This window comes from Chlamydomonas reinhardtii, chromosome 13, assembly GCF_000002595.2.
Source record: "Chlamydomonas reinhardtii strain CC-503 cw92 mt+ chromosome 13, whole genome shotgun sequence".
Taxonomy (NCBI): domain Eukaryota; kingdom Viridiplantae; phylum Chlorophyta; class Chlorophyceae; order Chlamydomonadales; family Chlamydomonadaceae; genus Chlamydomonas; species Chlamydomonas reinhardtii.
Window position 1 is genome coordinate 706,746 of NC_057016.1, and position 23,844 is coordinate 730,589.

The 23,844-nt window shown below is 67.1% G+C and overlaps 2 protein-coding genes across 3 annotated transcripts; both read right to left on the reverse strand.

Moving 5' to 3' along the window:
- Positions 1-2,741: 2,741 nt before the first annotated feature.
- On the reverse strand, positions 2,742-14,397 carry CHLRE_13g566500v5 (uncharacterized protein). 2 transcript variants are annotated; one of them, XM_043069284.1, is made up of 4 exons: positions 13,609-14,397; positions 11,725-13,251; positions 8,865-11,562; positions 2,742-8,658 (listed from the first exon to the last, which is right to left on the reverse strand). In XM_043069284.1, exons 1-4 carry the CDS (start codon positions 13,672-13,674, stop codon positions 5,009-5,011), a joined length of 7,941 nt encoding a protein of 2,646 aa, XP_042917259.1. In that variant the 5' UTR covers positions 13,675-14,397; the 3' UTR covers positions 2,742-5,008. The 2 variants fall into 2 exon arrangements, with proteins under 2 accessions (XP_042917259.1, XP_042917260.1); XM_043069285.1 differs by having other exon boundaries at positions 3,125-8,658.
- A 1,639-nt stretch (positions 14,398-16,036) lies between these two features.
- CHLRE_13g566550v5 (uncharacterized protein) lies at positions 16,037-23,762 on the reverse strand. Its single transcript, XM_043069286.1, has 7 exons — positions 23,327-23,762; positions 20,628-23,177; positions 20,124-20,319; positions 19,508-19,947; positions 18,648-19,212; positions 17,818-18,128; positions 16,037-17,546 (listed from the first exon to the last, which is right to left on the reverse strand). Exons 1-7 carry the CDS (start codon positions 23,684-23,686, stop codon positions 16,563-16,565), a joined length of 5,406 nt encoding a protein of 1,801 aa, XP_042917261.1. The 5' UTR covers positions 23,687-23,762; the 3' UTR covers positions 16,037-16,562.
- Positions 23,763-23,844: the final 82 nt, after the last annotated feature.

A 23,844-nucleotide genomic window follows, 5' to 3' on the forward strand; every position in this document is an offset into this window, starting at 1 on the left:
CCTGGTACGGCGCTGTGGTGCGGGCGCGCCGCCCACAAACGCCCACAATGGTCCTGGGCGCCAGCCAGCCGGCAACTTGTACAGCAACTCCGGCGTTCGACCAGCCGCGCGCTCATGCACTGCCGTTGCAACTCGTTTGCCACCTGCTGGGGTCTGGGAATCAGCTGCACCCTACGGGACTTCACCAACCTGCCTTTACACAGTCCCATCAATGGTCCTGGGCGCGGCAGCAAGGCTGTGCGCTCCCCTTATTTCATGGAAGTCGGCCGCAGCCGGGTTTCCATGCATTGCGTCATGTTACAAGTTGTGAGGGCGGCTCCGCCGCCGGGGAGGGTACCTGCAAGCAGAGAACTGCGGTCTTCGTGCGGGGTTGGGAGGGCGAGCCCGAACCGCCGTGTGACCACGCAGACCGCGCAGTCAGGGACGACGGTAGTCAGTACTGACAGAAGGAAACTCGCAAAGTAGCGAGCGCGACCCCGCGCTCCGCTACTAAACCGGGCCCACCGCCCATGCGGCGCATGGGCCCCAATGAACAAACACACACGCCACGCCCCTTCGGGGCCCACAACAACGTACACTTCGAACGCAGGAAACCTTGGTTTCCGACAACTCGCTGCGCTCGAGCGGAAACCATCAGTTTACGTTCTTTGCTGGCGAGAATAGCATGGCAAGGTGTGTGCCTGATGTGCTTGTGACGGGGACAAGTAACGAACCGGGACTGTCCGGGAGATGAGGCTGACGCTTGCAGCCTCAGACAAGGAGACGTGCCGTGGGCGCAGCCCACTTTTCCCTTGAGTCGTGGGCACAGTGGGACACACTCACTCTACCCTCCCGACGGTGCAGGGACGTGACGTCAACTCTGCAACCAACATCCGGCACGCGCTGGTGGAGATGCTGCTGGGGCACAAGCTGTTGTTGTGTGTGGTTACAAGGTGGTGAGCACGACGTGCATTCCTGTCCTTGTAGAAACCGAGGCCCGGGCCGGGGGGCCCTTATAACGCCTGCAACACTTATATATGCAGCTAGTTTGGTCCCCGAATGGGGGTGCTTATGCTCCTGTGCTCCCAAATGGAATCTAGTAACGCGGCTAACCTGGCTGGGTCCGTATTCTGCATGACGGCCTGCATTCCGCCTGTAAAATCGATCTCGCTACCCAAACGCAACTGGTCGTAGGCCATACACCGCATGAGCACATGATTCTCATCTTCGACTTCATTTGCAACACATAGCGGGCAAATCCTCTCCTCCCTAGGTCGTCAATAGGCGCGGTTGGCAGTAAGCGGCCAGCAGCATAGGCGGAACCTCATCAAGGCCTTGTGGTGCGCAACTGGTATAAATGCTCTACTGTGCCCTTGCATGGTCAGTGGTGCCGCTCCTTCCGCACACAGCCCCATCCAATGCTTGTACTTGCTTGTTGTCTGATGGGAAAGTGCTTGGCTCAGACTGCAGCCGCTCGTGCTTCCACGCCTTCATTAGACTCTCTCGAAAGGCGGATACTATTTGCCCTTCAGGCAGCGGGCTACAAGCGACCTGCATCGCTGCAGACTGGCGGCGGCAGCGGCGGCGGTGGCGGCGGCGGCGGCGGCGGCGGCGGCAGCAGCGGGGGCGCGTGCGCGCATCTTGGTAGCGGAGGGGGCGGGAAAGGCCACGTGGAGGAGGAGAGCGCAGCGCCGCCCAAGAAGCGGCGCAAGCGCGCAGGCTGAGGAGCCGGCTGGTGTCTAGGTAGCGGTCCGCAGTGGGGCTGGCAGGGCATGCGTAGAGGCATGACAAGTAGTGCAGCTGTTGACAACTGTGCTGCGTCTGGCTGCGGTTGGCTCTGCTGTGGCATCGCGACTGCTAGATAGGCACCTGGTTTGGCTATGTGCCTGTGGAAACCGACCCCGGCTATGTCCGGGCGATGAGGTTGTTCGGCCTTAGAGAGTGGAGGGGCTCAGCCCCTTTTCCCGTGACCGGGGCAGGGGGGGGGGGGGGGTACGAACTAAACCTCCAGACCCCATGTCCCAAAACCTCCCGACCCCCCCTCCGGACCGACCGACCGACCCCCACCACCGTGCAACCCCTCAAAACCCCCTCAAAACCCTTTGGTTTTTAGCCAGGTCGGTGTCAATCGACTGCTCTCGGCGAGCTCTACAATTGTATACCTCCGGTTCAGCTGGAGGCACAACTTGACCGGCAGCCATGCCACACATGTCCATGTGTCCATGGCCGACCACCGACCCTTCTGTCAGACTACCGGGGCGTGCGCTTAAGCTTACAATTGCGCTGTACATATGATGTTTGGGATTGTGTGCCGGAAGAGATTGGTCGACTTTCTCCCGGGATCATGTGAAGAATCCCGGGATTCATGTCACGCTCGATGGCCGGCGGCAGCCTTGTCGCCATGACCCACACGAAGCCTTGGCCGTTACTCGTTAGCAACAGGTCGCATAGTATCCATGACACCAGTGAGAGACGCTCGAGTGGGGCTCTACGCTACTACAATGCCGATGTGGACGGACATGCGGCCGCTTTCCAGAGGCCAAACGTTCTGCAAATGCTGTAGTATGTGCATGTTAATGTGTGCTAGTACTTGTGCTAATGGGCGGAGCGTTTAGAGGGGCGTTTAGGGCGCAGAGACGAAATCTGGCAGTCCCACCCACATCCGCGTGACGAAACCTTGGGGACCCCCAACCCCGACGACCGACCCTGAACTTTGAGGGCCCATAACTTTGCAATTACTACCCTGATTGAAACTCTGAAAGTGGATTTGGTATCCTCTCGTCAAGCGCTTTCGTTTTAGAACATGGGGCCTTTCCCAGTCGAAACTACCCCCCCCTGACCGGGGAACACTTGTCATGGAAGTCAAAGGCCTCCCCTGGGCCCGGCCGCTGCCTGGTTTACGTTCTTTGCTGGCGAGAATAGCATGGCAAGGTGTGTGCCTGCTGTGCTTGTGACGGGGGCAGGTAGTGATGACATGTGATGACTACGAATGTACGAGTAACGAACCACCGGTCATCTGGAAAATTACGGAACCCCACCTTCCAAATACCCTTTTACCCTGTGGCCCGCTAGCCCTTGTCGCCAGCAGTCGTGGCGCTCCGTCCTCCGCACTCGCGCTGCGCTGCTCCTGCGCTCCGGCCCAGCACACACCTGGCCTTACCATGCTCACACACGACCTCAAATGCCTCTGTCGCCGCCGTGCCGTTTGTTTGGTGCCTTCTTCAGGCCACCTCACCTTGCATGGTCCATGCCACGCACGCAGAATGCAGCTATACACCGACTTTCCGACTACGCTCCTGAGGCCGCGCGTCTAAAGCTTTCAGCTCACTCCTACCGCTGTTCTGCCTGCATCCACTCGGTCGGCACCTGTCTTCCACCACACCAGCCCCCTTCCTCGCATCAACACAGCCCCTTGCATTCAACACACCAGCAGGCGTGTCAGAGATGCAGTCGCGACCTTGCAGACACGCACTAGGTGCGCAGCTCACCCGCCCCCCCTTGGCAAAATTGAACACACATGTCCCGCTGCCACATATAAGCAACACCTCGAAAGCGGAGGTGCTTTTCCTCCGAGCATTACGATTTACGACACATCTCAAGAACAGGCGATGATCACGCTTGGGGGCCGGGCTACCGCGCATGCTCCCACATCATCCGTGAGATAGGCGCCTCCGCAGCACCCGAGTCAACACACGGCATGCAGGTGCCCCGCATTTCAGTAGATTGCTTCTTGCGCGCACGCCATCCCGGAAACGCACCGGTTGACCTGCACACGGGGATGTCACACGGTATGCTTTGTATTACCCTTTGCATCTCACCCATGTTTCATAGCCACCGAATGCACACCTCAGGCCGCAGCGTTTGACCTCGCCTGCCTTGATCGAAATGGCAATGTCGCACAGTGCTTAGTCATCTGGATCGCAAAGGCAAGCCCCAATAAAAAAGTGGGCACGAGACCATTATGACGATGGAGTTTCCCGAGCCGCGCCCACACAATACATACGCGTGCTTTCCTTCCCTTAAACATAACATGAACTCGGGCGCGCACGCCGCCCGGCACAGCAAAGCATGGCCGCGCGCCCGGACGAATGCCCTATTGCGTGAAACGCACACGCAAGACAGCAATGCCACCATATGGACACGCCACAGGTGCCCCCACAACGCACAACCTCACGTCTCTGCCTCAACGGACACTGCAACACACTGCCCGTATGACCTGCACATCATCGAAAAGCCTGCATACTTAAGTCGCGGATACAGAGCCCAGCTCGGCTGTCAGCGCTGCAAGGCGCGGCTGCTGCACCCCCAGAGGATGCGCACCCATATTGGACAAACGAGACGCATGGACACACGCGCACGCGCGCACACACGCACACACACACACACACACACACACACATTCGACAAACGAAACAGCATCCTGCAGCATTGGCAAAGCTAACGCAGCATCGTCCATCGTAGCACTTCTTGGTGTCCTATTCTATATTGCAAACCTGGCCGTGTTTTCTGGCCCGAGCTCGCTTCCGTTCTTTCAAGGCGCACCGGTTGCAGCTATCGGCATACCGTACGTCACAACAGCCAGCCGCCCCACCCACAGCCTCCCCCAGCATGGCGTCACGCATATGTTCATGACAACGCACGCAATCCTTAAATATGCCATTGTTCATCTGCTGCGGTACCCGATGCGCCTGGGCAAATGCCGCGTCCTCAATCGTATTCGCATGACATCCGACAACACAAATCATGTCGGGCGCACAACGGACCGCCAGATGGAGCCAGGCGCGGCGCCACGCGCGTGCACGCAGTGTCGTTGACGGGTTATGAAAGGCATCTCTTGATTCACTTGGTGCAGTGCCAAGACGCAGTGCCAAGACGCAGTGCCAAGACGCAGGGCAACCGCACGGCCGCATACCCGGTGCATTGACGCACCAGACCAGGCCAGGCCAGACCAAACCAGCCCGGTCTCTAGCCCAGCTTAGACCTGAATCCAACCCTCAATCAACCAATCAATCAATCGTTCGCGCGCGCCCTAGCAGTACCGGGCATCAGGGCCGCGGCCGCCGGGCCCCGGCCCCGCCGCCGCACCCATCATGTCCACGTCTCGCATGCCGTAGACCTGCGGGCCTCCGACACCGCCACCGCCTGCTCCGCCTCCTACGCCGCCGCCTCCACCCCCGCCTTGCAGCATCCCTGCGCCGCCGCCGCCGCCGACCCACCCGCCGCCGACGTACTCGCCAGCGGCGTAGCCGCCTCCCCGGCCGCCGGCTGCCGCCTGCTGCTGCTGCTGCTGCTGCTGCCCCGGCCCGGTACCGCTGCCATGTGCGGATCCCGCTGCAAAGCCGCCGCCACCGCCGAAGCGGCCGGGCGCAAGGGCCCCCAGCGGGCCCTGAGCCGGAGCCTGACCCGCTGGCGCCGGCCCTGGACCCGCCGCGCCGCCAGTCCACGACGCCATGCCATTGCCGCCGCCGTTATAGCCACTGCCGCCGCCGCCGCCGCCACCATAGCTGCCACTAGCAGCGGCATTGGGGCCGGCCCCGTACGGCTGCGACTGCTGCTGTGGGTGCGACTGCGTCTGTTGGTTGGGGTACGGCTGCTGTGGCTGTTGGTTGGGATATGCCTGCTGCCGCCGCTGTTGCTCAGGCGCCGGGTACGCCACGCCCTGCCCCTGCTGCCTCTGCCCCTGCCCCTGCAGCTGTTGCTGCTGCAGCAAGCGCTGCTGTTGCCCCTGCTGCTGCGGGTACTCCTGCTGCGCAGGCATGCGCTGCGGCAGCGCATTTGCCGCCTGCAGCTGCCCAGTGCGGGGGCCGAATGAAGCGCCGCCCTGCCCTTGCAGCCGCCGACCCCATTCACCTCCGTTCCCAGTGCCGCCCTGCTGCTGTTGGCCCGGCATTGCGACATGGCGTGCCACTGCTGCCAGCGGCCCCGCAGGGTTGCCTCCATCTCCACCTCCACCGCCGCCGCCCTCCGCCCACATGCCCTGGCTTTGGATCTGGTTTTGGTTTTGGACCTGGGTTTGGAACTGGCCACGGGCATTGGCGGGCCAGCGGCCGCCAGAATCGCCCGTGCCGCCACCGGCAGCTTCCTGCTGCTGCATCTGCTGCGACTGCATGTACTGCCGTGACTGCAGGTACAGCTGCTGCTGCTGCTGCTGCTGCTGCTGCTGCTGCTGCTGCTGCTGCTGCTGAGGCATCTCGCGACCGGGCCCCCATTCTGCACCCCGGCCAGGGCCCCAGTCGCCGCCTCCGCCTCCATAAGCACAACTGCGGTCGGTGGCCTGCAGCTCGGCGCCGGCGGACTGCACGCGGCCACGCACGTCGTGCGGCCCCACGCCCGATGCGCCGTACCCACCGCCTCCGCCGCCAGCGCCACCTCCATAAGCCGCCGCCGTAGCAGCGAACTGGCCGGGAGCCGCCCCCATCGCCATCGGCATGGCAGCCTGCCCGCCGCGGCCGCCCTCGCGCCAGCGCTGCCCGCCGCCGTCCTCCATCTCCATCCCACTGGCCGTGCCGCCGCCGTGCCGCATGTGGTGGTGCTGAGCGTCTGGCCCCAGCGGCTGCCCCTGCTGTGCCTGCATGAGCTGTGCCTGCTGCATCTGCAAGTGCTGCTGCTGCTGCTGCTGCCGCTGCTGCCGCTGCCCCTGCATTTGTTGCGGCTGCTGCTGCCCCCACGGCGCCCCAGCAGCGCCAGGCGCCGCCGCAGACGATGGCCGGTCGCCGTCGACGCTCTGCCGCTGCAGCTGCGCCCTCCGCGCGGCCATCACCTCCCGCGCCTGCTGCTGCAGCTGCTGCAGCTGCTGCTGCCGGTGCGGGTGCAGGCGGCTCAGGCCGGCACCGCCGCCGCCGCCCTGCCACGCGCCGCCCGCGCTTGCGCCGTCTCCGGAGGCGTGCATGCCGGTGCCGGTGCCGCTGCTGCCGGCGGCTGGCTCCGCGCCCGGCGGCAGCCGCAGCTGCATCAGCAGCTCGCTGTTGCTGCCGCCGCCGCCGTTACCGCCGCCGCCAGCTGTGGGTACGCCCTCGCGAGCCAACGCGCCCAGGGGGCCACCCATCGCCGCCTCCTGCATGCCGCCTCCGCCTCCGCCTCCGCCTCCGCCGCCACTGTACCCAGCATGTGCGGATCGGTCGCCCGGGTCCAAGCTCCTGCGGCTGCCGCCGCCGCCAGGGCCGCCGCCGCCGCCGCCGCCATGGTGCCATTGGTCGTACACGGCTGCAACCGCGTTGGGCGCGGCCGCCGCCGCCGGCTGCTGCTGCCATTGCTCAACGCGGCGGTCATCTTGTGCAGGCACATTGCCGAACGGCCGCTGCTGCTGCTGCTGCTGCTGTTGCTGAGGCTGTAGCTGTTGCTGGTGTTGCGGCTTGCTGCCGTTGGGACCGTAGCTGGCGCCGCCGCCGTAGCCCGGGGCCAGCTCCCGCCAATGCGCTGCGGCCGGCCCCTGCGGCCCGCCTTGCTGCTGCTGTTGCTGTTGCCATTGCTGCTGCCCCTGCTGCCCCACTTGCTGCGAGTGCTGCTGCAGCGGCAACGCGCCGGGGTGGTCGCTGTCCCTAGCCCCCATGCCCATGCCCGGGCCGGCCGCTGCACCGGCCATTTGCATCTGCGCACGTGCCTGCGAAAGCCTCTCCTGCCGCGCCTGCAACAGCCGCTCCTGCTGTTGCTGCTGCTGCTGCTGCTGCTGCATCCGCTCTAGCTGCTGCGGCCCCAATGAATTCAGAACGCGACCTGGACTATCCGAATTTTCAAGCCCTGTGCCGCCGCCAACGTGCTGCCCCGACTGCAAGCGCTCCTGCATGAACCGCTCTCGCTGCAGCCTCTCCACTTGCTCTAGCCTCTCTTGCCGCTCCTGCTGCTGCTGCTGCTGCTGCAGCCGCTCCTGCAGCAGCTGTTGCTGCGGCGGGGTCAGCGCCCTGCCGCCGCCTGCAGCAAAGTCGCCACCAGCACTGCGGGCGGAAGTCAGGGGCGCGCCGCCGGCGCTACGGCTGCTGCGCCCGGGAACAGGCAATTGCGCGGCGTTTTCAAAGCCCCTGCTTCCGCCGCCGCCGACGCCTGCTCCGAAGCCGCGGCCGTACCCGCCGCTGAACGCTGCAACAGGCGCCGTGACGGCAGCTGCGGCCTCCTGCACCACCACCGCCATCGGTTGCGGCTGCAGCAGCAGCTGCTGCTGCTGCTGCTGCAGCGGCGGCAGTGGCAGTGGCTGCAGCTGCAACTGCAGGCCGCCGGAGCTGCTGACGTGCATGCTGCGCTGGCGGGCCGGCGGAAGCAGCACCTCGCCACCGCCGGCCGTGGTCCCGCCGCCGTCATCAGGCATGGCTGTGTCAAGGGACATGGACATGGTGGGCGACGGAAGCGGCCCCAAGCCGGCGGCGACGCCAGCACTGGCGGCCCGGCTGATCGTGGTGTGCGCGCCGCCGCCGGACACGGGGCCCTGCGGCGGCGAGAACGCAACCTGCTGTGGCTGCAGCGGCTGCTGATACGGCTGTAGCGGCTGTAGCGGTTGCTGCTGTGGCGGCTGTAGCGGCTGCGGCGCGCTCATGGGCGTGGGCGCGTTGTACATGCTACTGCCGCCGCCGCCGCCGGGGGTGCCGGCGTCGCCGCCGCCGCCGCCGCCGGGGGTGGCGCCGGCCACGCCGCTGTTGAGGTCCTCGCTCAGCCCGCCCGTCATGCTGTGGCCGCGACGACTGACGGCGCCTGTGGCAGAGGCCCGGGCGCAGGCGGGTAGAAGGTCAGGGCGGTGGTGAGGTTGGGTCTGGGCAGGTCAGGGGTACACTGGCAGCCAGGGGCTGGACGCGGGCATATCGGGTGTACAGCAAATGGCCCTTCAGGACTCCTTGCAACTAAGTCACCATCAACGAGGAAGACTTCAACTAGCAAACAATTCCAAGCTTCAAGCTCACCTGCTGCGGGTCCAGTCATTTGCAGGTCCTCTGACATCCGCGCCACCACAAACGGCCTGCCGCCGTCGCCACCGCCACCGCTGCCGCTGACGGGACCGCTCAGGAGCCCAACAGGCACCGCAGACCCGAAGGCGGAGGGCCGGACAGCGAAGCCGGCTGCCGCCACGCTGCCGCCGCCGCCGCCATCGGCGCCGCACGCCCCTGCTGCCGCCGTGGCTGAAGGGTCGTGAGGGAAAGCGCCTTGTAGCGCGTGCTGTTGCTGCTGGTGCTGGTGCTGGTGCTGGTGCTGGTGCTGGTGCTGCTGCTGGTGCTGGTGCTGTGCACCCGCATAGCTGCCGCCCGGCCCGACGCCAGGGCCCGGCCTCTGCTGCTGCGGGTGCGGTTGCTGCTGCCCTTGCTGCTGGAACGGTGATTGTCCGGCCTCCGACGCGGGCGGGCCGTAAGCCGGCAGCCACCCCGCGGTCGCGCCCGTGTACGCCTGCGCTTGCGCCTGCGCCTGCGCCAGGCCCGGTGTAGGTCCGCGGCCATCACCTGTCGACATCCCCATCTGCCGCACCGCCGCGCTCGCTGCCGCGGCTGCGGCCGCCGCAATGGCTGCCTGGTCATAAGGTCGGCTCGGCGGCGCCGGCCCCAGCGGCCCCAGCGGCTGCGGCTGCGGCTGCGGCTGCGCCGACACAGGCGCTTGCCCCGCGCCGCCGGCACCGGCGCCGCCAGCTGCGGCACCGTCGGCACTGTTGACTGCAACATGCCGCTGGGACTCCACCATGTGCATCCAGTGCATCAGGGCACCCATCCGCGCCTGTCTGCTGCCGCCGCCGCCCACGGCCGCCGGCGCTGTTTCAAGGCCCGCCCGGCCAGGCCCCTCAGCGCCGCCGCCACGCCCCGGGCCCCCAGCATAGGGCCCAAGCTCGCCGCTACCACAGCTAGCCATGCGCGACGGCCCCCACGCCGGACTTTGATGCTGCTGCTGCTGCGGCTGTGCCGCCTCCAGCTCCTCTGTCTGCGCGCCCATGCCGGCGCCCGACGTCGGCAGTGGCGACGGCGCGAAGCGTAGCGGCCACTCCGCTCGGCCGTCGCAGCTCGCGTACTGGCGGCGGCGCATGACGCCGCCGCCGCCATGCCCGGCCGCCGCCGCCGCCGCGCCGCGCAAATGGCCCGAGTGGCCCTGCTCGACAACGGCGGCGCGGCCGTCGTCACCGCAGTCCTCGCCACTGCCACAGTTCGGCAAGGGCACGTCTGCTACAGCCCCGGTCTCGGGGCCCGGGCCCATGCCGCCGGTAAACGTCGGGCCCTTGCCGCCGCCGCCCCCTCCGTAAGCATGAGCCCGGGAGTTGAAGGAGTGGCGTCCCATGGCCTTTATGCCGCCGCAGGCGCTGCCGTTTCCGCTGCGAGTGCCGCTGCCACCCTGCTCGTAGCCCGTAACGGACTGCGCGTGGACCGGCTCCAGTCCTAGCGGCGACCGCGGCATTTGGCCGCCGCCGCCGCCACCGGCGCTATTGGCGCCGCCGCCGCCGCCGCCGCCGCCGTTCTCAAAGCCGCCCATAGCGCTGGCGTTCCGCCGCCGCAGCTGCGACGCCGTGGCCACAGCTGCCGCCTCTAACTCGGCGGCGCCACTGCCGCTAACGCTGGCGCCTCGAACGTACGGCGCGCCGGCGCCGCCGCCTGCCGGCAGGCCCACCGCCGCCGCCGCCTGGATGCCGCCGCCACTGCCGCTGGCGCTGCCACCGCCAGTGACGGGGCTGCTGGTCATGAAATCCCCTGGATCCAGCCGCCGTACCTTATCGCTCTCGCAGTGCCGCAGCGCCCGACTGGAATCCAAATCCAGATCCATATCTAGGTCGTCCATGTCCGCGGCGCCGCCGCCGCTGGTGCCGCCGCCGCCGCAGCCGCCGTAGCTGACGTCACCGGCGGAGCCGGTGCCGGCGACGCCTTGCAGGAGCGCATGGCACAGCGCGCGCCCGCGGGAGGGGCGCAGCGCGGCGAGCGGCGACATGCGCTTGCGGGCCATGTGCAGTCCGCTGCCGCTGCCGCGCATCTGCTGCTGCGCTTGCTGCTGCTGCTGCTGCAGGTGCTGCTGGGATGGCGGCGGTGGCGCGTCTGTGGTCATGGGCGCCGCGCCGGTGCCGGTGCCGGAGCCGGCGGCGGAGGAGGCGGCGGCGGAGGACGTCCCGGATGCGGGCCGCTGCGCCGGTTGCAGATGCTGCTGCGGGTGCTGTTGGTGGTGCTGGTGCTGGTGCGGGTATTGCTGCTGCTGCTGCTGCTGTTGCTGCTGCTGCAGGTGCTGCAGGTGTTCGGGCGAGTGCGGCCGGCACATCGAACCCGCCGCCTCCTGCCCGGCGCCGCGTGCGGCGCTGAAACCCTGGCCATGCAGCAGCTGCTGCTGCTGCTGCTGCTGTTGCCATTGCGGTTGTTGCAGCTGCTGCTGCTGGTGCAGCTGCTGATGCAGCTGCTGATGCATGAAACGCTGGTGTGGGTCCGATCTGGAGCCGGCGCCGCCAAAGCCGATGTCCTGCGGCGCGACGGCACGGACGCCCACCATTGGCATCCCCGCGGCGGCCCCGCCACCGTTGCCGGCGCCACCCGCCGCCGCCGCCACCGTCGAGCCCATGGTCATGTCGTCCGCGCCGGCTGGGGAACCCGTGAACGCGCTGCCGCTGCCGCCGCCTGCTCCCGCCTGCGCCTGCGCCTGCGCCGCCGCCTGCGCCAAGAGCGAGGCATGGTGTGCGCCCGTGGGCGCCGCATTCACGGCAGTGAAGCTGCCGAAACCGCCGTCGCCCCTGCCAACCAAGTGCCTGTCAACCATGGCGGCGCCACTGCCGCCGCGGGCACCCTCTGGGCGCACGTGGGTTGTGAAGGAGGCGTGCGTGAGCGCGTGCGGGCCTTGACTGCGGCTTTGCCCCTGCCCATGGCCTTGGCCCTGCCCCTGCGCCTGCCCTTGGCCCTGCGCCTGGCCCTGCCACTGCTGCGGGTTCTGCTGCGGGTACTGCGAGTGCGCCGCAAAGACGGGCGGCGGCATCTGCCCGCCGCCACCCCCGGCACCGCCTGCGCCGCCACCGCCCACCGCGCTGCCGACGTTGCCTGGGCCCGACCCCGCGCCACCAGCGCGCTCCTGCGGCGGCGCCGAACCCGAGTGCTGCTGCGGCGGCTGCGGCTGAGGGTGCGGCTGCGGCTGTGAGAGCGAGTGCACGTGCTTGGCGGCTGGGTTGTGAAGCAGCGGGCTGTGCGGGCCGCTGGCATGGCCGTGGCATTGGCTGGTGCTGACGTTGGCGACGGCGGAGACCATGGAAGCAGGGCTGTTGGCAGCGGATCCGGCGGCGTCCGCGGCGGCAGCGGCGGCCGCCTCCGCCGCCTGCACCCTGGCAGCCAAGTGCACCACCGACACGGCCGTGGGCGCCGGCGGCTTTTGCTGCTGTGACTGTTGCTGCAGCCCCTGCTGTCCGTGCCGCGGGGGCGCGGGCTGCTGTTGCCGGCGCGGCGGCTGCGCATGCTGCGAGTCCGGCGTACCTTGCTGCTGCTGCTGCTGCTGCTGCTGCTCGAGAGTGCAGAAGATGTCAGGTAGGGGTACGGCGCCGTCGGCGGCCGCAACAACAGCCGCCGAAGCCACGTCAGCTACAGCCTGCGTTTGCTGCTGCTGCTGCTGCTGCGGCTGCTGCTGTGGCAGCGGCTCCAGGAGCTCCATGGGGGGCAGCGACTCCACCAGCGCCCGCGCCGCAGCGTCGTTGGCGGGCGACCAGCCGTCCAGCAGCGGCTCCCCCACCGGCAAGTCGCCGTCCTCGTCACCGATCTGCATCAGCATCGACAGAAAGCTGCCGCTGCCGTCGAGCCCGCCGCCGCTGCCGTCGACGCAGTCGCGGTTACTGAGCCCAGCTCGGCTGTCGGCGCCGGCGGCGGTGTCGCCGCCACCGCCGCAGTCGACGCCGCTGGTCCTTTCTAGCGCCAGGCTGCTGAACCCGATGCCTGCTAGGCCGCGTGTAATCGGCGCTGCTGCTGCTGCCCGTGCCGACGCATCTGCTCCTGCCGCCGCCACCGGGCCTGTTGCAGCCACCGCTTTGCGGTCGGCTCCCGGCCCGGAGCAGGAGGCAGCGGGCCGCGGGCCTTTCTGTTGCGGCTGCTGCTGCGGCTTGTCGCACTGCTGTTGGGGCTGCTGCTGCTGCTGCTGTTGCGGCTGCCACTGCATGCTGTCGCCCACCTGCTCGGGGGACGGCTGCTGCATGTAGGTCTGCTGCTGACCCGCTGCCTGCTGCTGCCCCTGCCCCTGCGGCTGCAGCTGCTGCAGCGGCTCTTCGGCCTCCGCCTCCCGACGCCACTCCTCGTGCTGCGCCTGCCACAGCGTGGGGGGCTGCCGCTCCTGCTGCGGGTGCTGCTGCGGGTGCTGCTGCAGGTGCTGCTGCGAATATTGTGCGGGATGGGTTGGACCTGCAAGCTGCTGCCCCTGCTGCTGTCCCTGCGCTGGGTACTGGTGTTGATGCGGCCCCCCTACACCCATGTGGGCACGCGCCTCCGAATAGCCATACCCTGCAGCCTGCGGTGGGGCTGCCATGTACTGTTGACTGCTACCCCCATGTGGGTTGCTCATGCGCTGTGCAGCGCCGGTACCGGTAGGCCCGCCGGCCCCGGGTGCCGCATAAGGCGGTGGGTTTCCGTTCCCTGCTGCCGGCAGCAGCTGGGGCGGCGGGGCCTGCCCGTTTCCGGCGTGGGGCAGGTGATGAGCATGGCGCTGCTGCTGCAGGCGGTTCGGGGCTACCTGAGAATCATGCCAGTCGTATGAGAGCTGCTGCTGCGGCTGCGGCTGATGCTGCTGATGCTGCATCGCCTTGGCGCTGGTTGCTACTGCGTAGCTGCTGGCGCTGCCCGTGGACGGTGTTGCGGCTCCGGACCCGACAGTTCTGCCGTTTCCGGGGGCGATGGCTGTGTCTTTCCTAACAACTTCCTTCCTTATGCCGCAGAAGGCGCAAGTATGTTGACGGTGCAGGAATGAAGCTGCCGATGGGCCGAACTGCCTGCATAGTCGTGTGAAACAAGTACAGCGTCCCGTTAAATATCATGTGTTAGCCTTGAGGTCACGGCGAGGTCAAGGGAGCGCTTCTTGCACAGGTTCGTCGCAGCAGATACCCCAGCTTTAACAGGAGCCGCAAATAAAATAGATTTGTTCTATGCCATTTTTTATGTTATGCTGTTCAGGGGTCAGTGCCACGCGAGGCAGTCGCTTAACTCGGCCCAACTCCCGGCGCTTTGCCCCGTCGCGTAAGCCTAACCTCAGGAATGCCAGGCAACGCTTGAATCCACTTTCACTGCCACGCGGTATTGCTGCCAGAACTCGGCAGGGCTCCCTGGGCTTGCCAAATCGTGCGCTGCCGACACATAGCAGCGCAGTATGCGCTGGGAGCGAAGATGGTCAACCATAACTCAAAATGCTCGCTCGCTCTGCTTCCAGGACGTACTTGGACGTGGTACTTGGACCTCGGCACTGAGCCTGCGTCCGCTCTCATGTTTCGGTCGACATTCTAACTATGCCTGGCAGGCCCTAATGATGTTGAGATATTATAGCAGCAAGGCTTTGTGAGAATCAAGCGCCATTCAGTACTTCTTGCGTACAACAACATCTGCTTCCTTCGCTGCTCCCCCGACCGATGTCCTTTCTTCAAACACGTCACAATTGATACATTGAATAGCACCTTGTTATCCTAGAGCGGTTCAGGACTTGGCGAACGTTTCCGCTCAGACCCCCGCAGACAGTCCCGCGCAACTCGAGCAGCCAGCCCGTCTGGCGCGCAGGCCGCACTACGTCGCTCGACAGGTCCGTGCCTCTCCTGCCCCCTTTCGATCCTCGACCACAGGCGAGCCAATAGGCCGACAGGGCAGCAGGCGTAAGCTAACCCTCCGGCAACCTCCAGTCCTCGAAGGCTACCGGCACGGCGCAAGGCTGGCACTACGTCTCCTGCAGGCCTGCCTCAGCCACAGAAATTGAAAGGATCAGGGCTCGGCTGCGCAGCCGCGGAGCCGCCCCTCCCTGCGCCACACACTGGCAACCAATCTTTCCAGAAGCGCACGTGCTGCGGTCTCGTAACCTCGTCAGCATTGAGATTAAGACTATAAGTGTACGGTACTGACGCGCTGACAGCAGGGGCACGCATGGGCGGGATCAGGCCATCGGGCGTTCATGCCATGGGGAAGGGGGGCCGTTCATCCCGAGTCCCGACTGCCCTGCAAGGACAAACAGCATAGCCCGGTGCTGACCCAGTTCAAAGTGGAGCGGAGCAGGGTGCTGGCGCCAAGGCTGGCACCCTCAGGTGCGGGCTGAGCAGGCGCTGCTGGGGCTGAGGGCCAGCCACCAGCTTGTATCAGCACGGCGCCGCTACCGGCTGTTGGCCCGCCTGGCCCCTCCCAAGCTCTGCCGCTCTGGCATTGCATCCGTACACCGCCATCTGGGCGGGCCGCCACGGCGGGCCGCAGTGAAGGGGATCCTGCCACTATGCTCACAACCGGGCGCCAGGAGAATAACAGGGCGCGCCAGGCACCCCTGGTTCCCTCAGGGCCAAGCTCAGGGCCGCGGCACGGTACCCAGCCAGCCCCAGATCCGGAGCCGTGCGCCCACACCACACGCCCAAGTGGGCAGCAGCCCCCGGCACCGCTACTCCAGTCAGTCAGGGGCCCACAGCGTCCAGTCGTCGAAGGTGAGAGTACGTTCCGGTCGGAGGGTGGCCGGCAATGTTGCGTGAACAGGCAGCAAGCCTATCTGGCGCGGCCTGGCTTCTGAACGGATGAATGGTATGTGAATAGAAAATAAATATTTCAGTGATGTTCAGAGAAGCTGGGTTATGAGGGCGTGTGCGCGGGTTTGTGCAGCCAGTGCTTTGTGGCTTTTAGAGTTCAGACCGTCGATCGCGTATCCTAGCGTGTTCGCCCGCTGTTCGTAATTGCGCGATGCCGTCACTGTCGCAACCTGTCGCAACGCAGGAAATTGTATTGCGCCAGCACGTGATGGCACCCTGAACTCGCCCACGAACAGTTTGTGCGGCTGTGAACTGCGAAGATCGCTTCGACGCCCGACGCCCGGCGCGCCGCCTCCCCCCGCCCCTGGCTGGGTGTGCTCGTCATTTCCCCCGTACATGGCGGGAGTGTGGCCTCTGTCTGGCGCTCTGGCTTGCAGGTCGGCGCCCGCACGCTATCGGTACGGTTCGGAGGACCGAGGCATGCCTTGTTTGTGCTGCCTCGCTGTGCCTCCCTTACTCTGCGCTACTGGCTCCTACACCACGGCATGCCGCGTGCAGGCTTGCATGACCTGCATACACGCGTGAAGCGACCACCTCGTGAATGCAGAACAGCGACATCACAAGAAGGGACACGAAGGGACCATCTCTTCAGTGCCATTCCGGCCCGTGCAGGCGCCTCATCCATAAAGCTTCCACAAACCGTCCCTACTCCCGACTTCCTATTCCCTTACTCCCTACTCCTCACCCAAGTCACTCTTGCCAACAAGCTGTTCGTTATTGTACACCCCACGACCGACGGCTCCTGACGGCTTCTGATTGCCCCAACTCCCCTCAAGTCTCAGTAGCACGGCCATCTGGATGCGGCGACCGAGTGCCGGCACGGCGCAAACCGCTGCAGCAGCAGTTCTCACCAACTGTACCACGCAGCCGTCTACCCATTCATGATAACGTAGTGCGATTTGAACCAACAAGTACAGCACATGTTCTACTTCTCTTGCTGCTCCAGGGGTGGCTGCTGCGGCTGCGCGTGGAGCGGCAGCGGGCCCTCCCCCCGCAGCCCTGCCGCCGCCCCCACCAGCGCCAGTGGCGCCGCCAGCGCAATCCCCGCCAGCGCAACTGGCGCCGCCGCCAGCGCCACCACCGCGCCCGCCGCCGCCACCAGCGCCGGCGGCGCCACCGCCGCAACAACCTTCCCTCCCAGCCGCAGCCCCAGCGCCGCGTTAAGACCGGGACCCAGAGCCGCCGCCACCGCCACCGTCAGGCCAGGGCCCATGCCTTTCACCAACTCCGCCACGCCGCACGCCCCCAGCACCGCCACAACCTCCGCTGCTAGGCCCGGACCCATCACCGCCGTCAGCTCCGCCGTCGCCGCCGGGCCCAGGCGCCGCACCACGTCCGCAATGGCGCCGCCAGGCCCCGCCGCCGCCACGATCCCCGCCGCCGCCTCCGGCCCCATCGCCGCCACCAGCGCCGCCGTACGGCTCGGGCCCAACTGTCGTACCACCTCCGCCGCCACGTCGCCTCCGAAGCCGCGCACCAGAGCACCCGTGATCTCGGGACCCATGCACCGGACCAGCGCCGCCGGCAGCGGAACAGCAGCAGTATCCGCCATGGATGTGCTGTTTTCCATCGGCTCGCAAGGCGACGAAGTTGGTGCTGGCACTGCTGGCGTTGCCGGTGCCAAAGAGGTCACGGCGCCGGCCGCGGCGGTGGCAACGGCAGCATCCTCCGCCTGGGCGGGGGCAGGCGCTGCGGCTGCGGGTGCCGCGGCTGGCGGCGGCGGCGGCGGCGGCGGCTCCGTCGCGACCGCCGGCGGCACAGGCGCGCGCCGTGCCATCATCGCCGCCACTAGCCGCCCCACCTCGCCACCGCCCATGGCCCCCACCAGGGCACACGTGGCCGCCACCCCAAACTCCCGCGTCACCAGGAGGCAGACGGCGGGCACACCCAGGGCCGCCACGATGTCAGCCTGTGTGTTTGAGGGTACCGTATGCATTTCACGACCAGGTGAGTGTGACAGGTAGGTGCAATGAGCTCAGAATGCTCAGAGCGCGTATGGTAAGGGATACAAGGAGTGGGGTTGCGTTGCACAATGCCGTATGGATACCTAGCTTCAACACGCTGCTTAAAAGCATGCTGCTTAAAGCAGTGGCCGGTTCTGGTATTGGCTGCAGCCGTAAGCTGTCGGAAAGTTAGCGTAGTCCATACGTTGATCCTTACCCACCCCTGACATCACTCACAGTCAGGCGCGGCCCGAACGCCGCCACCAGCTGTGCCGTGAGCTCTGGGCCCATGCAGCAGCACCTGCCCCCACTGCCCCCACTGCTACTGCTGCTACTGCTGCTACTGCTGCTACTGCTGTTACTGCTGCCACTGCTGCCACTGCTGCTACTGCTGCTACTGCTACCGCCGCCAGCGGCGCCCCCAGCAGCCTCCGTGCCGGCTGCTGCTGCTGCTGCTGCCGCCGCCGCCGCCGCTCCGTCGCTGCTACTGCTGCTGCGGCCCACGACCAGCTCCGCGGTTGCCGGCAGGCCCATCGCGGCCACAATGCCTGGTGGTGCGTGCGGCAGGGAAGCAGGTCACGGGCGGGCAAGGGGCGCATGGCAGGTGTAAGGGAGGCACAACAGGTGAAAAGTTGTCCCTGCAGTGGGCTAGGCAGGATGCAGCATGCTTTGTATTGCACGCCCGACCCTGCTGGGCCCTCCACCTCCACCGGCAACACCTCCAAACGGCACCGGCCCCAGGAGGGGATGGGGGAACTCGTTGCCAGCAGACAGGGCCAAAACCCCTCTGTTACCGGCTCCCCTGATAGAACGTGTATAAGATACCGTCGGATCCGCGCCCAAACGTCTACGCCCTGTAGAAGCACGGCCCCCAAACCAAAACTTTGCTCCGCCTTCGGCGGATTTAGGGAAACTTGCGACACAGCGTAGATGGAAGATACGGGCACCCCCATGGGGCACTCCGTACCTTGTGCCTCCCGCCCTTCCCCTTGAACACACACCACGCGGCCCCGGCCCCGCGTAACCCGCAATTCCCCTCCCAGCCCCACACCCACGTGCGCACGCACCTGCTGTCAGGTCCGGCCCAAACTCCCGGACCAGCTGACCCGTCAGCGCCGGACCCATCGCCGCCACCAGACCAGACGTCAGCTCCGGACCCATACAGCACACCAGAGACCCGACCAGACCAGCGCCCATTGTTGCCACCAGCGCCGCCGTCAGGCCGCCGCCGCCGCTTCCGTCTCCGTTGATGCTACTGCTACTGCCACCGGCGCCGCCGCCTCCGGCGCCTCCGGCTCCATCAGCTACTGCTCCAGCTACAGCCGGTGCGTCATGTGCAAGTGGCGGCGCCTTGCCGCCACCGCCACCTGCATCAGGACTAGCGCCACCCCCCACTACTGCCACAGTTGCCGCCATGGACCCGTGGGTTCCCGGCGGCGCACTTCCGCCTCCACTGCCGCCGCCGCTGTCAGGTCCGTTAATGTTCTCGCCCGAATCCGCCGCCGCCGGCTCCGCAGCAGCTGCCGCGTCAGGCGGGTGTGGCGGCGGCGGCGTGCGCAGCTGCCGCTCCATCGCCGCCACCAGGGCCGCCACACGTTCCGGACCCAACTGCCGGACCAGGTCCGCCGTGGCCTGCGCGTAAGTGCGAGTCGGCGTCGGCGTCAGCATCGGCTTCGGTGTCGGTGTCGGCAAGTGTGTGTGTGTGTGTGTGTGTGTGTCGGTTTGTGTGTCAGCGTGTATCGCATCAGTAGGGCCACTAGCAGTGTTTCAGTGTTTGTCAGTCCATACACGCACGCATGCACGAACGTAAGCGCAGACCCAAGCATTCTTCGGTATCAAGTTATCAGCCCCTTTGGCATCCGCCCTCCACAATATCTTTCAAAGATGCACCCAAACAACCCCAACCCCAACACCAACACGCACGCACCTGCGGACCCACGCCCCGCACAATGTCAGCTGTGAGCGCCGGGCCCATCGCCGCCGCCACCGCCGCCGTCAGCTGCGGACCCATGCCGCCGACCAGACCAGACGCCACTGACGTCAGCGAGCCCGTGCCGGCAGCGGTTGTGACGGCGGCGCCGCCGCCACTGCCGGCGGCCTCCGGGCCACTGGGGCCGCCGCCACCCTGCCTCTCCTCCGTGCGCTCCGTCGCTTCTTGCTCATTATCCTGCTGTTGCTGCTTCTCCTGTTGGTGCTGTTGCTCATTCTCCTTCGTTTTCTCCTCCTCTGTAATGCCATTATCAGTGTTGGGAAGCTGCAGCATCTGCGTTACGAGCTGCGCGGTGAAGCCGGGCCCAAGCTCCGCCGCGAGCTCCGCCGCCAGTACCGGCCCCAGCATTGAAACCAGCTCGGCGGCGGCGGCGGCGCCTGTGCGTGCGCGCATACACGTGTTCTTGAGGAGTCTGGGGACGTACCGTCACGTGCGCGAATGCACGCAGGATCCAGCCCACCGCAACTCGTCCATCCATCCATCACAGCCCGTCTACCCACCAATGACAACCCGTCCAACCCCACCCCAGCCCTGCACCACATCACTCACTCACCCATATCTCCAACCACCGCCGCCGCCAGCTCCGGACCCATCGCTGCCACCAGCTGACCCGCCGAACTGCTGCCCAGACCAGACACCAGCGCCGCCGTACGGCTCATCCCCATGGCGGCTGCCGTACTGCTGGCGACGCCGCCACCCATGTGCCGCACGATGGCGGCGGCCGCGTCCGGACCTATGTGGTTCACCGTCTGGAGGGCAGGGACGGCATGGGAGGTGGGAGGTGGGAGGTGGGAGGTGGGAGGTATAGGAGATGGCTTTGGCTTGAGGCACGGCGGCATTAAGGATTTGAGGCTCCTCTTGAGGAAGCTAAACCTCTTGACCTGGCACCTCTGCCCAGCCCTCCACGGCGCCCCTACGCCGCGCCCTGTTGCTGAACGAAGTGGAGTCTGTGGGGCACTGCGCCATACCAACAACGCCATACCCAACAACAACTAACTATTCGTGCCTGGCATTAACACGCCCTCCCCACCCCCTCCCTAAACACACGCACACTAACCTGCGCGGTGCGCTCCGGCCCCAGCACGTGCTCCAACACCGCCGCCAGTGTGCGCGGCCCCAGCGCCGCCGCCGCCCGCGCTGTCAGCGCCGGTCCCATCAGCCGTGCCGCCGCCGCCGCCAGCCGGGCACGAGAAGATGATGGCGGCTGCGCCGCCGCCGCTACTTCGCCTTCGGGGCCTGGCGGCGGCTGCGCCGCCGCGTCCGCCTCGGTGGCTGCGGCTGCTGCCGCTTCCGCATCCCGGTCGACGTGACGATGACGGCGGTGATGGCGGGAGCGGCGGCGGCGCCGGATAAAGCCAAGCCAGCCGCCGCCGCCGCCACTGTCGCCGCCGCCGCTGTCGCCGCCGGCTGCGTCACCCTCGGCTGCATCCTGCTCGCGCTCTTGCTCTGCCTCCCCCTCGCTTTCAGGGCTACTGGTGGTGCTGCTGGCAGAGCTGGTGGTGGTGCTGCCGCCGCCGCCGCCGCCGCCATCGCTGCCGGTAAGGCCCTCATCAGGGCGCCGCCGCCGCCCACTACCTCGCACCTCCTCCTCCTTCCCCGTCTCCGCCGCCTCCGACTGCATCGTATTCTCCGCCTCCGCGGGAGCAGGGGCGGCTGCTTGCCTGGTGCCACCGCCACCCACAATTCCCCGCTGTACATCTTCCTTCCCTTGCTCCCCGTCCTCATCTTCGAACCCCGCGCCGCTGAAGTCGCTACTGCTGCCGCCGCGGCTCAGGCGGCCGCCGCCATCACCCTCCGCTCCTACTGCTCCCACCCCCGCCGCTACACCCGCCAATGGCGCCCCACCCCACTCGTGGGAGCCGCCAGCCGCCGCTGCCCCCGCCGGATACAGACGCTGCGAATGCACGTCCACGGCATTTCCCCGCGCCCCCACGCCGGCGCCGCCGTAACCACCATAACCGCCGCTGTAGCAACCATAACCGCCGTCGCCGTGAACACCGCCGCCGTGCGGCAGGAAGCTGCGTTGCATCTGCTCGGCTAGGTCGCCGGGATGCGAGGTGGCGGCGCTGGCGCTCGTAAGTACGGCAGAGCCGCCCGTACCGCCACCGCCGCCAGCGGTTCGAGGGCTGCTGCTGAGCGGGGTGGGTGCGGCGGCGCCGCTAGAGTCGGCGCCAATTGCGGCTGCGCCGCTAGCGTCGGCGGGGGCCGGCGAGGGCGAGCGGCGGCGTGTGGGGCTGGGGGCTGGGCTTTCGTAGAAGAAGGTTGCCGGGTCGCAATGGGGCAGGGCGCCGGCGGCGCCGGCCGACGAGGCGGCGGCGCCGGCGTGTGCGAAGCGCGGAGGCGGCGGCAGGTTGAGCGCCGTCGCCAGTGCCGCCGACAGCTCCTGCGATCCCAGCGGCTGTAGCTGCTGTGGGGGCTGCTGCTGTGGAGGCTGTAGCTTTTGGTGGGGCTGCGACAGCGGCAGGGGGTAGGGTTGCTGCGGCTGTAGCCTCGGCTGGGGTTGCGACGACAGGGAATGCTGGTATTGCGGCTGTTGTGGTGGTTGGCCGCCTGCGGCGTGGGGAGCGGCCGCAGTGGCACCTGCGGCACTGGCCGCCGCCGCCGCCCGCTGTTGCGATGTGGGTCGGTCAGGCGACATCGGCGGCAGACTCGGCTGCAGCAGCTCAAACGGCGGCGGTGCCGTCGTCGCCGGCGCCTGGTAGTGCGTGTGCTGGTTTGGCAACTGCTGGCGGCGGTGGTGCTGTTGCTCTTGGTGATGCTGCTGGTGCTGATCTGGATGCTTATGTTGATGCGAGCGCTGTAGCCCCGACGGCGGCAGTAGCGGCGGCGCCGGCTCGGCTCGTGGGTCAGGAATGAAGTTGCCGCCGCCGCCGCTGCCGCCGCCCGATGCTAGCAGGCCACCCCCGCCGCCGCCACTTCCACGGTCACTGCTGCTAATGCCACCACTACTGCCGCGCTCCTCATCCTCCTCAAAGCTGAAGATCTCGGGTACGGCGTCATCACGTATATCGCCCAGCCGCGGCCGTACACTGCGCCCACCGCCGGCAGCAGGACTGGCGGCGCCGCCAGTGCCGCCGCCACCGCCGCCGCCGCCGTCAGCCCCGCCGCCACGCAGCCCGCTGTTGCGGCGGCTGCCATAACCGTCAGCGGACACGCGGCCGGAGCTGCCAGCCTTACGCAGCGGTACGAACACGGGGCCGCCGCCAAACCCGGCGCCGCCGCTGGCGGCTGATTGGCTGCTGTAGCGCCTCGGCAGCAGCAGTCCCGTGTCGTCGTCCGGTATGGGCGTCGGCGGCCGCGGCGGCACGCCGGCGGCGGCTGTAGCGGCTGTATCAATGGCTGTAGCACCTGCTGCGGTGCGCGTCGCGGCGGCGGCGAATGGTGAGGCTGCAGGCATTGAGCCGCCACCGGCGGGTCGGGCAGCAGGCGGTGGTGGCGGCTGCGGCTGCGGCGCGGCGGCGCCGTCGCTACTGCCGCCGCCGCCGTTGCCGCCCCCGCCGGCTGACCCAGATGGCGCTTCTGCCGCCATTGGCAAGTGCGGTCCTGCGGGCTCCGGCGCCAGGGCAGCTGCCGCATCGGCGCGGCGCGAGAGGTGCTGGCGTGGGTGCTGCAACAAGGCCGAAGGCGGGCAACAGGCGACCCGAGGGCGGGTGAAAGGTGTAAGGTCTCTCTCTCTATGTCCAACTGCCAAGCTAACATCAAGAACACACCCGTGGAACACACCAGTAAGCTGAATTTTCTGGCTTCTGGCTTTACCTGCTTCTGGTGTTGCGCCTCGGCGGAGCGCGTCACGCCAGCAGCGGCAACAAAGCCTTCACCACGACCCTCGGCGGCCTCTCTGGCAAATGGGGGCGGCGTGAGGCAGGCTTGGAACGAGCCGCGAAGCCGCGCAAGCCAATTACGGTGGTGGCGGCTGCGGTGTTGGTGTTGGTGGTGTTGGTGACCGCGAGCGTGCCGCTGGTGCTCCGCGGGGGCCGCCGAGCTCGCGGTCTGCTGCCTAGTGGTGGTGTTAAGGACAGGAGCACCAGTAGTTGGTGCTGCTGCAGGAGCAGAGTGCTTTGCTACGCCGCCGTGCGATGCCGGCGCCGCCTCGCTGGAAGCAGGGCTCGGAACCATTATTCCTCCCGACTGTGCGCTCATGCTTGCTTGCTCTATTCACTGTGTGCTGCCCGTGTTCATGTTTTGCATAGTGCTTCCTCTTGGGCGCCGAAGGTAGGTGCATGGATGTCTGTTCTGCGGCGGCCAGGATTACCCCACTTCCCCACTTCCATCGA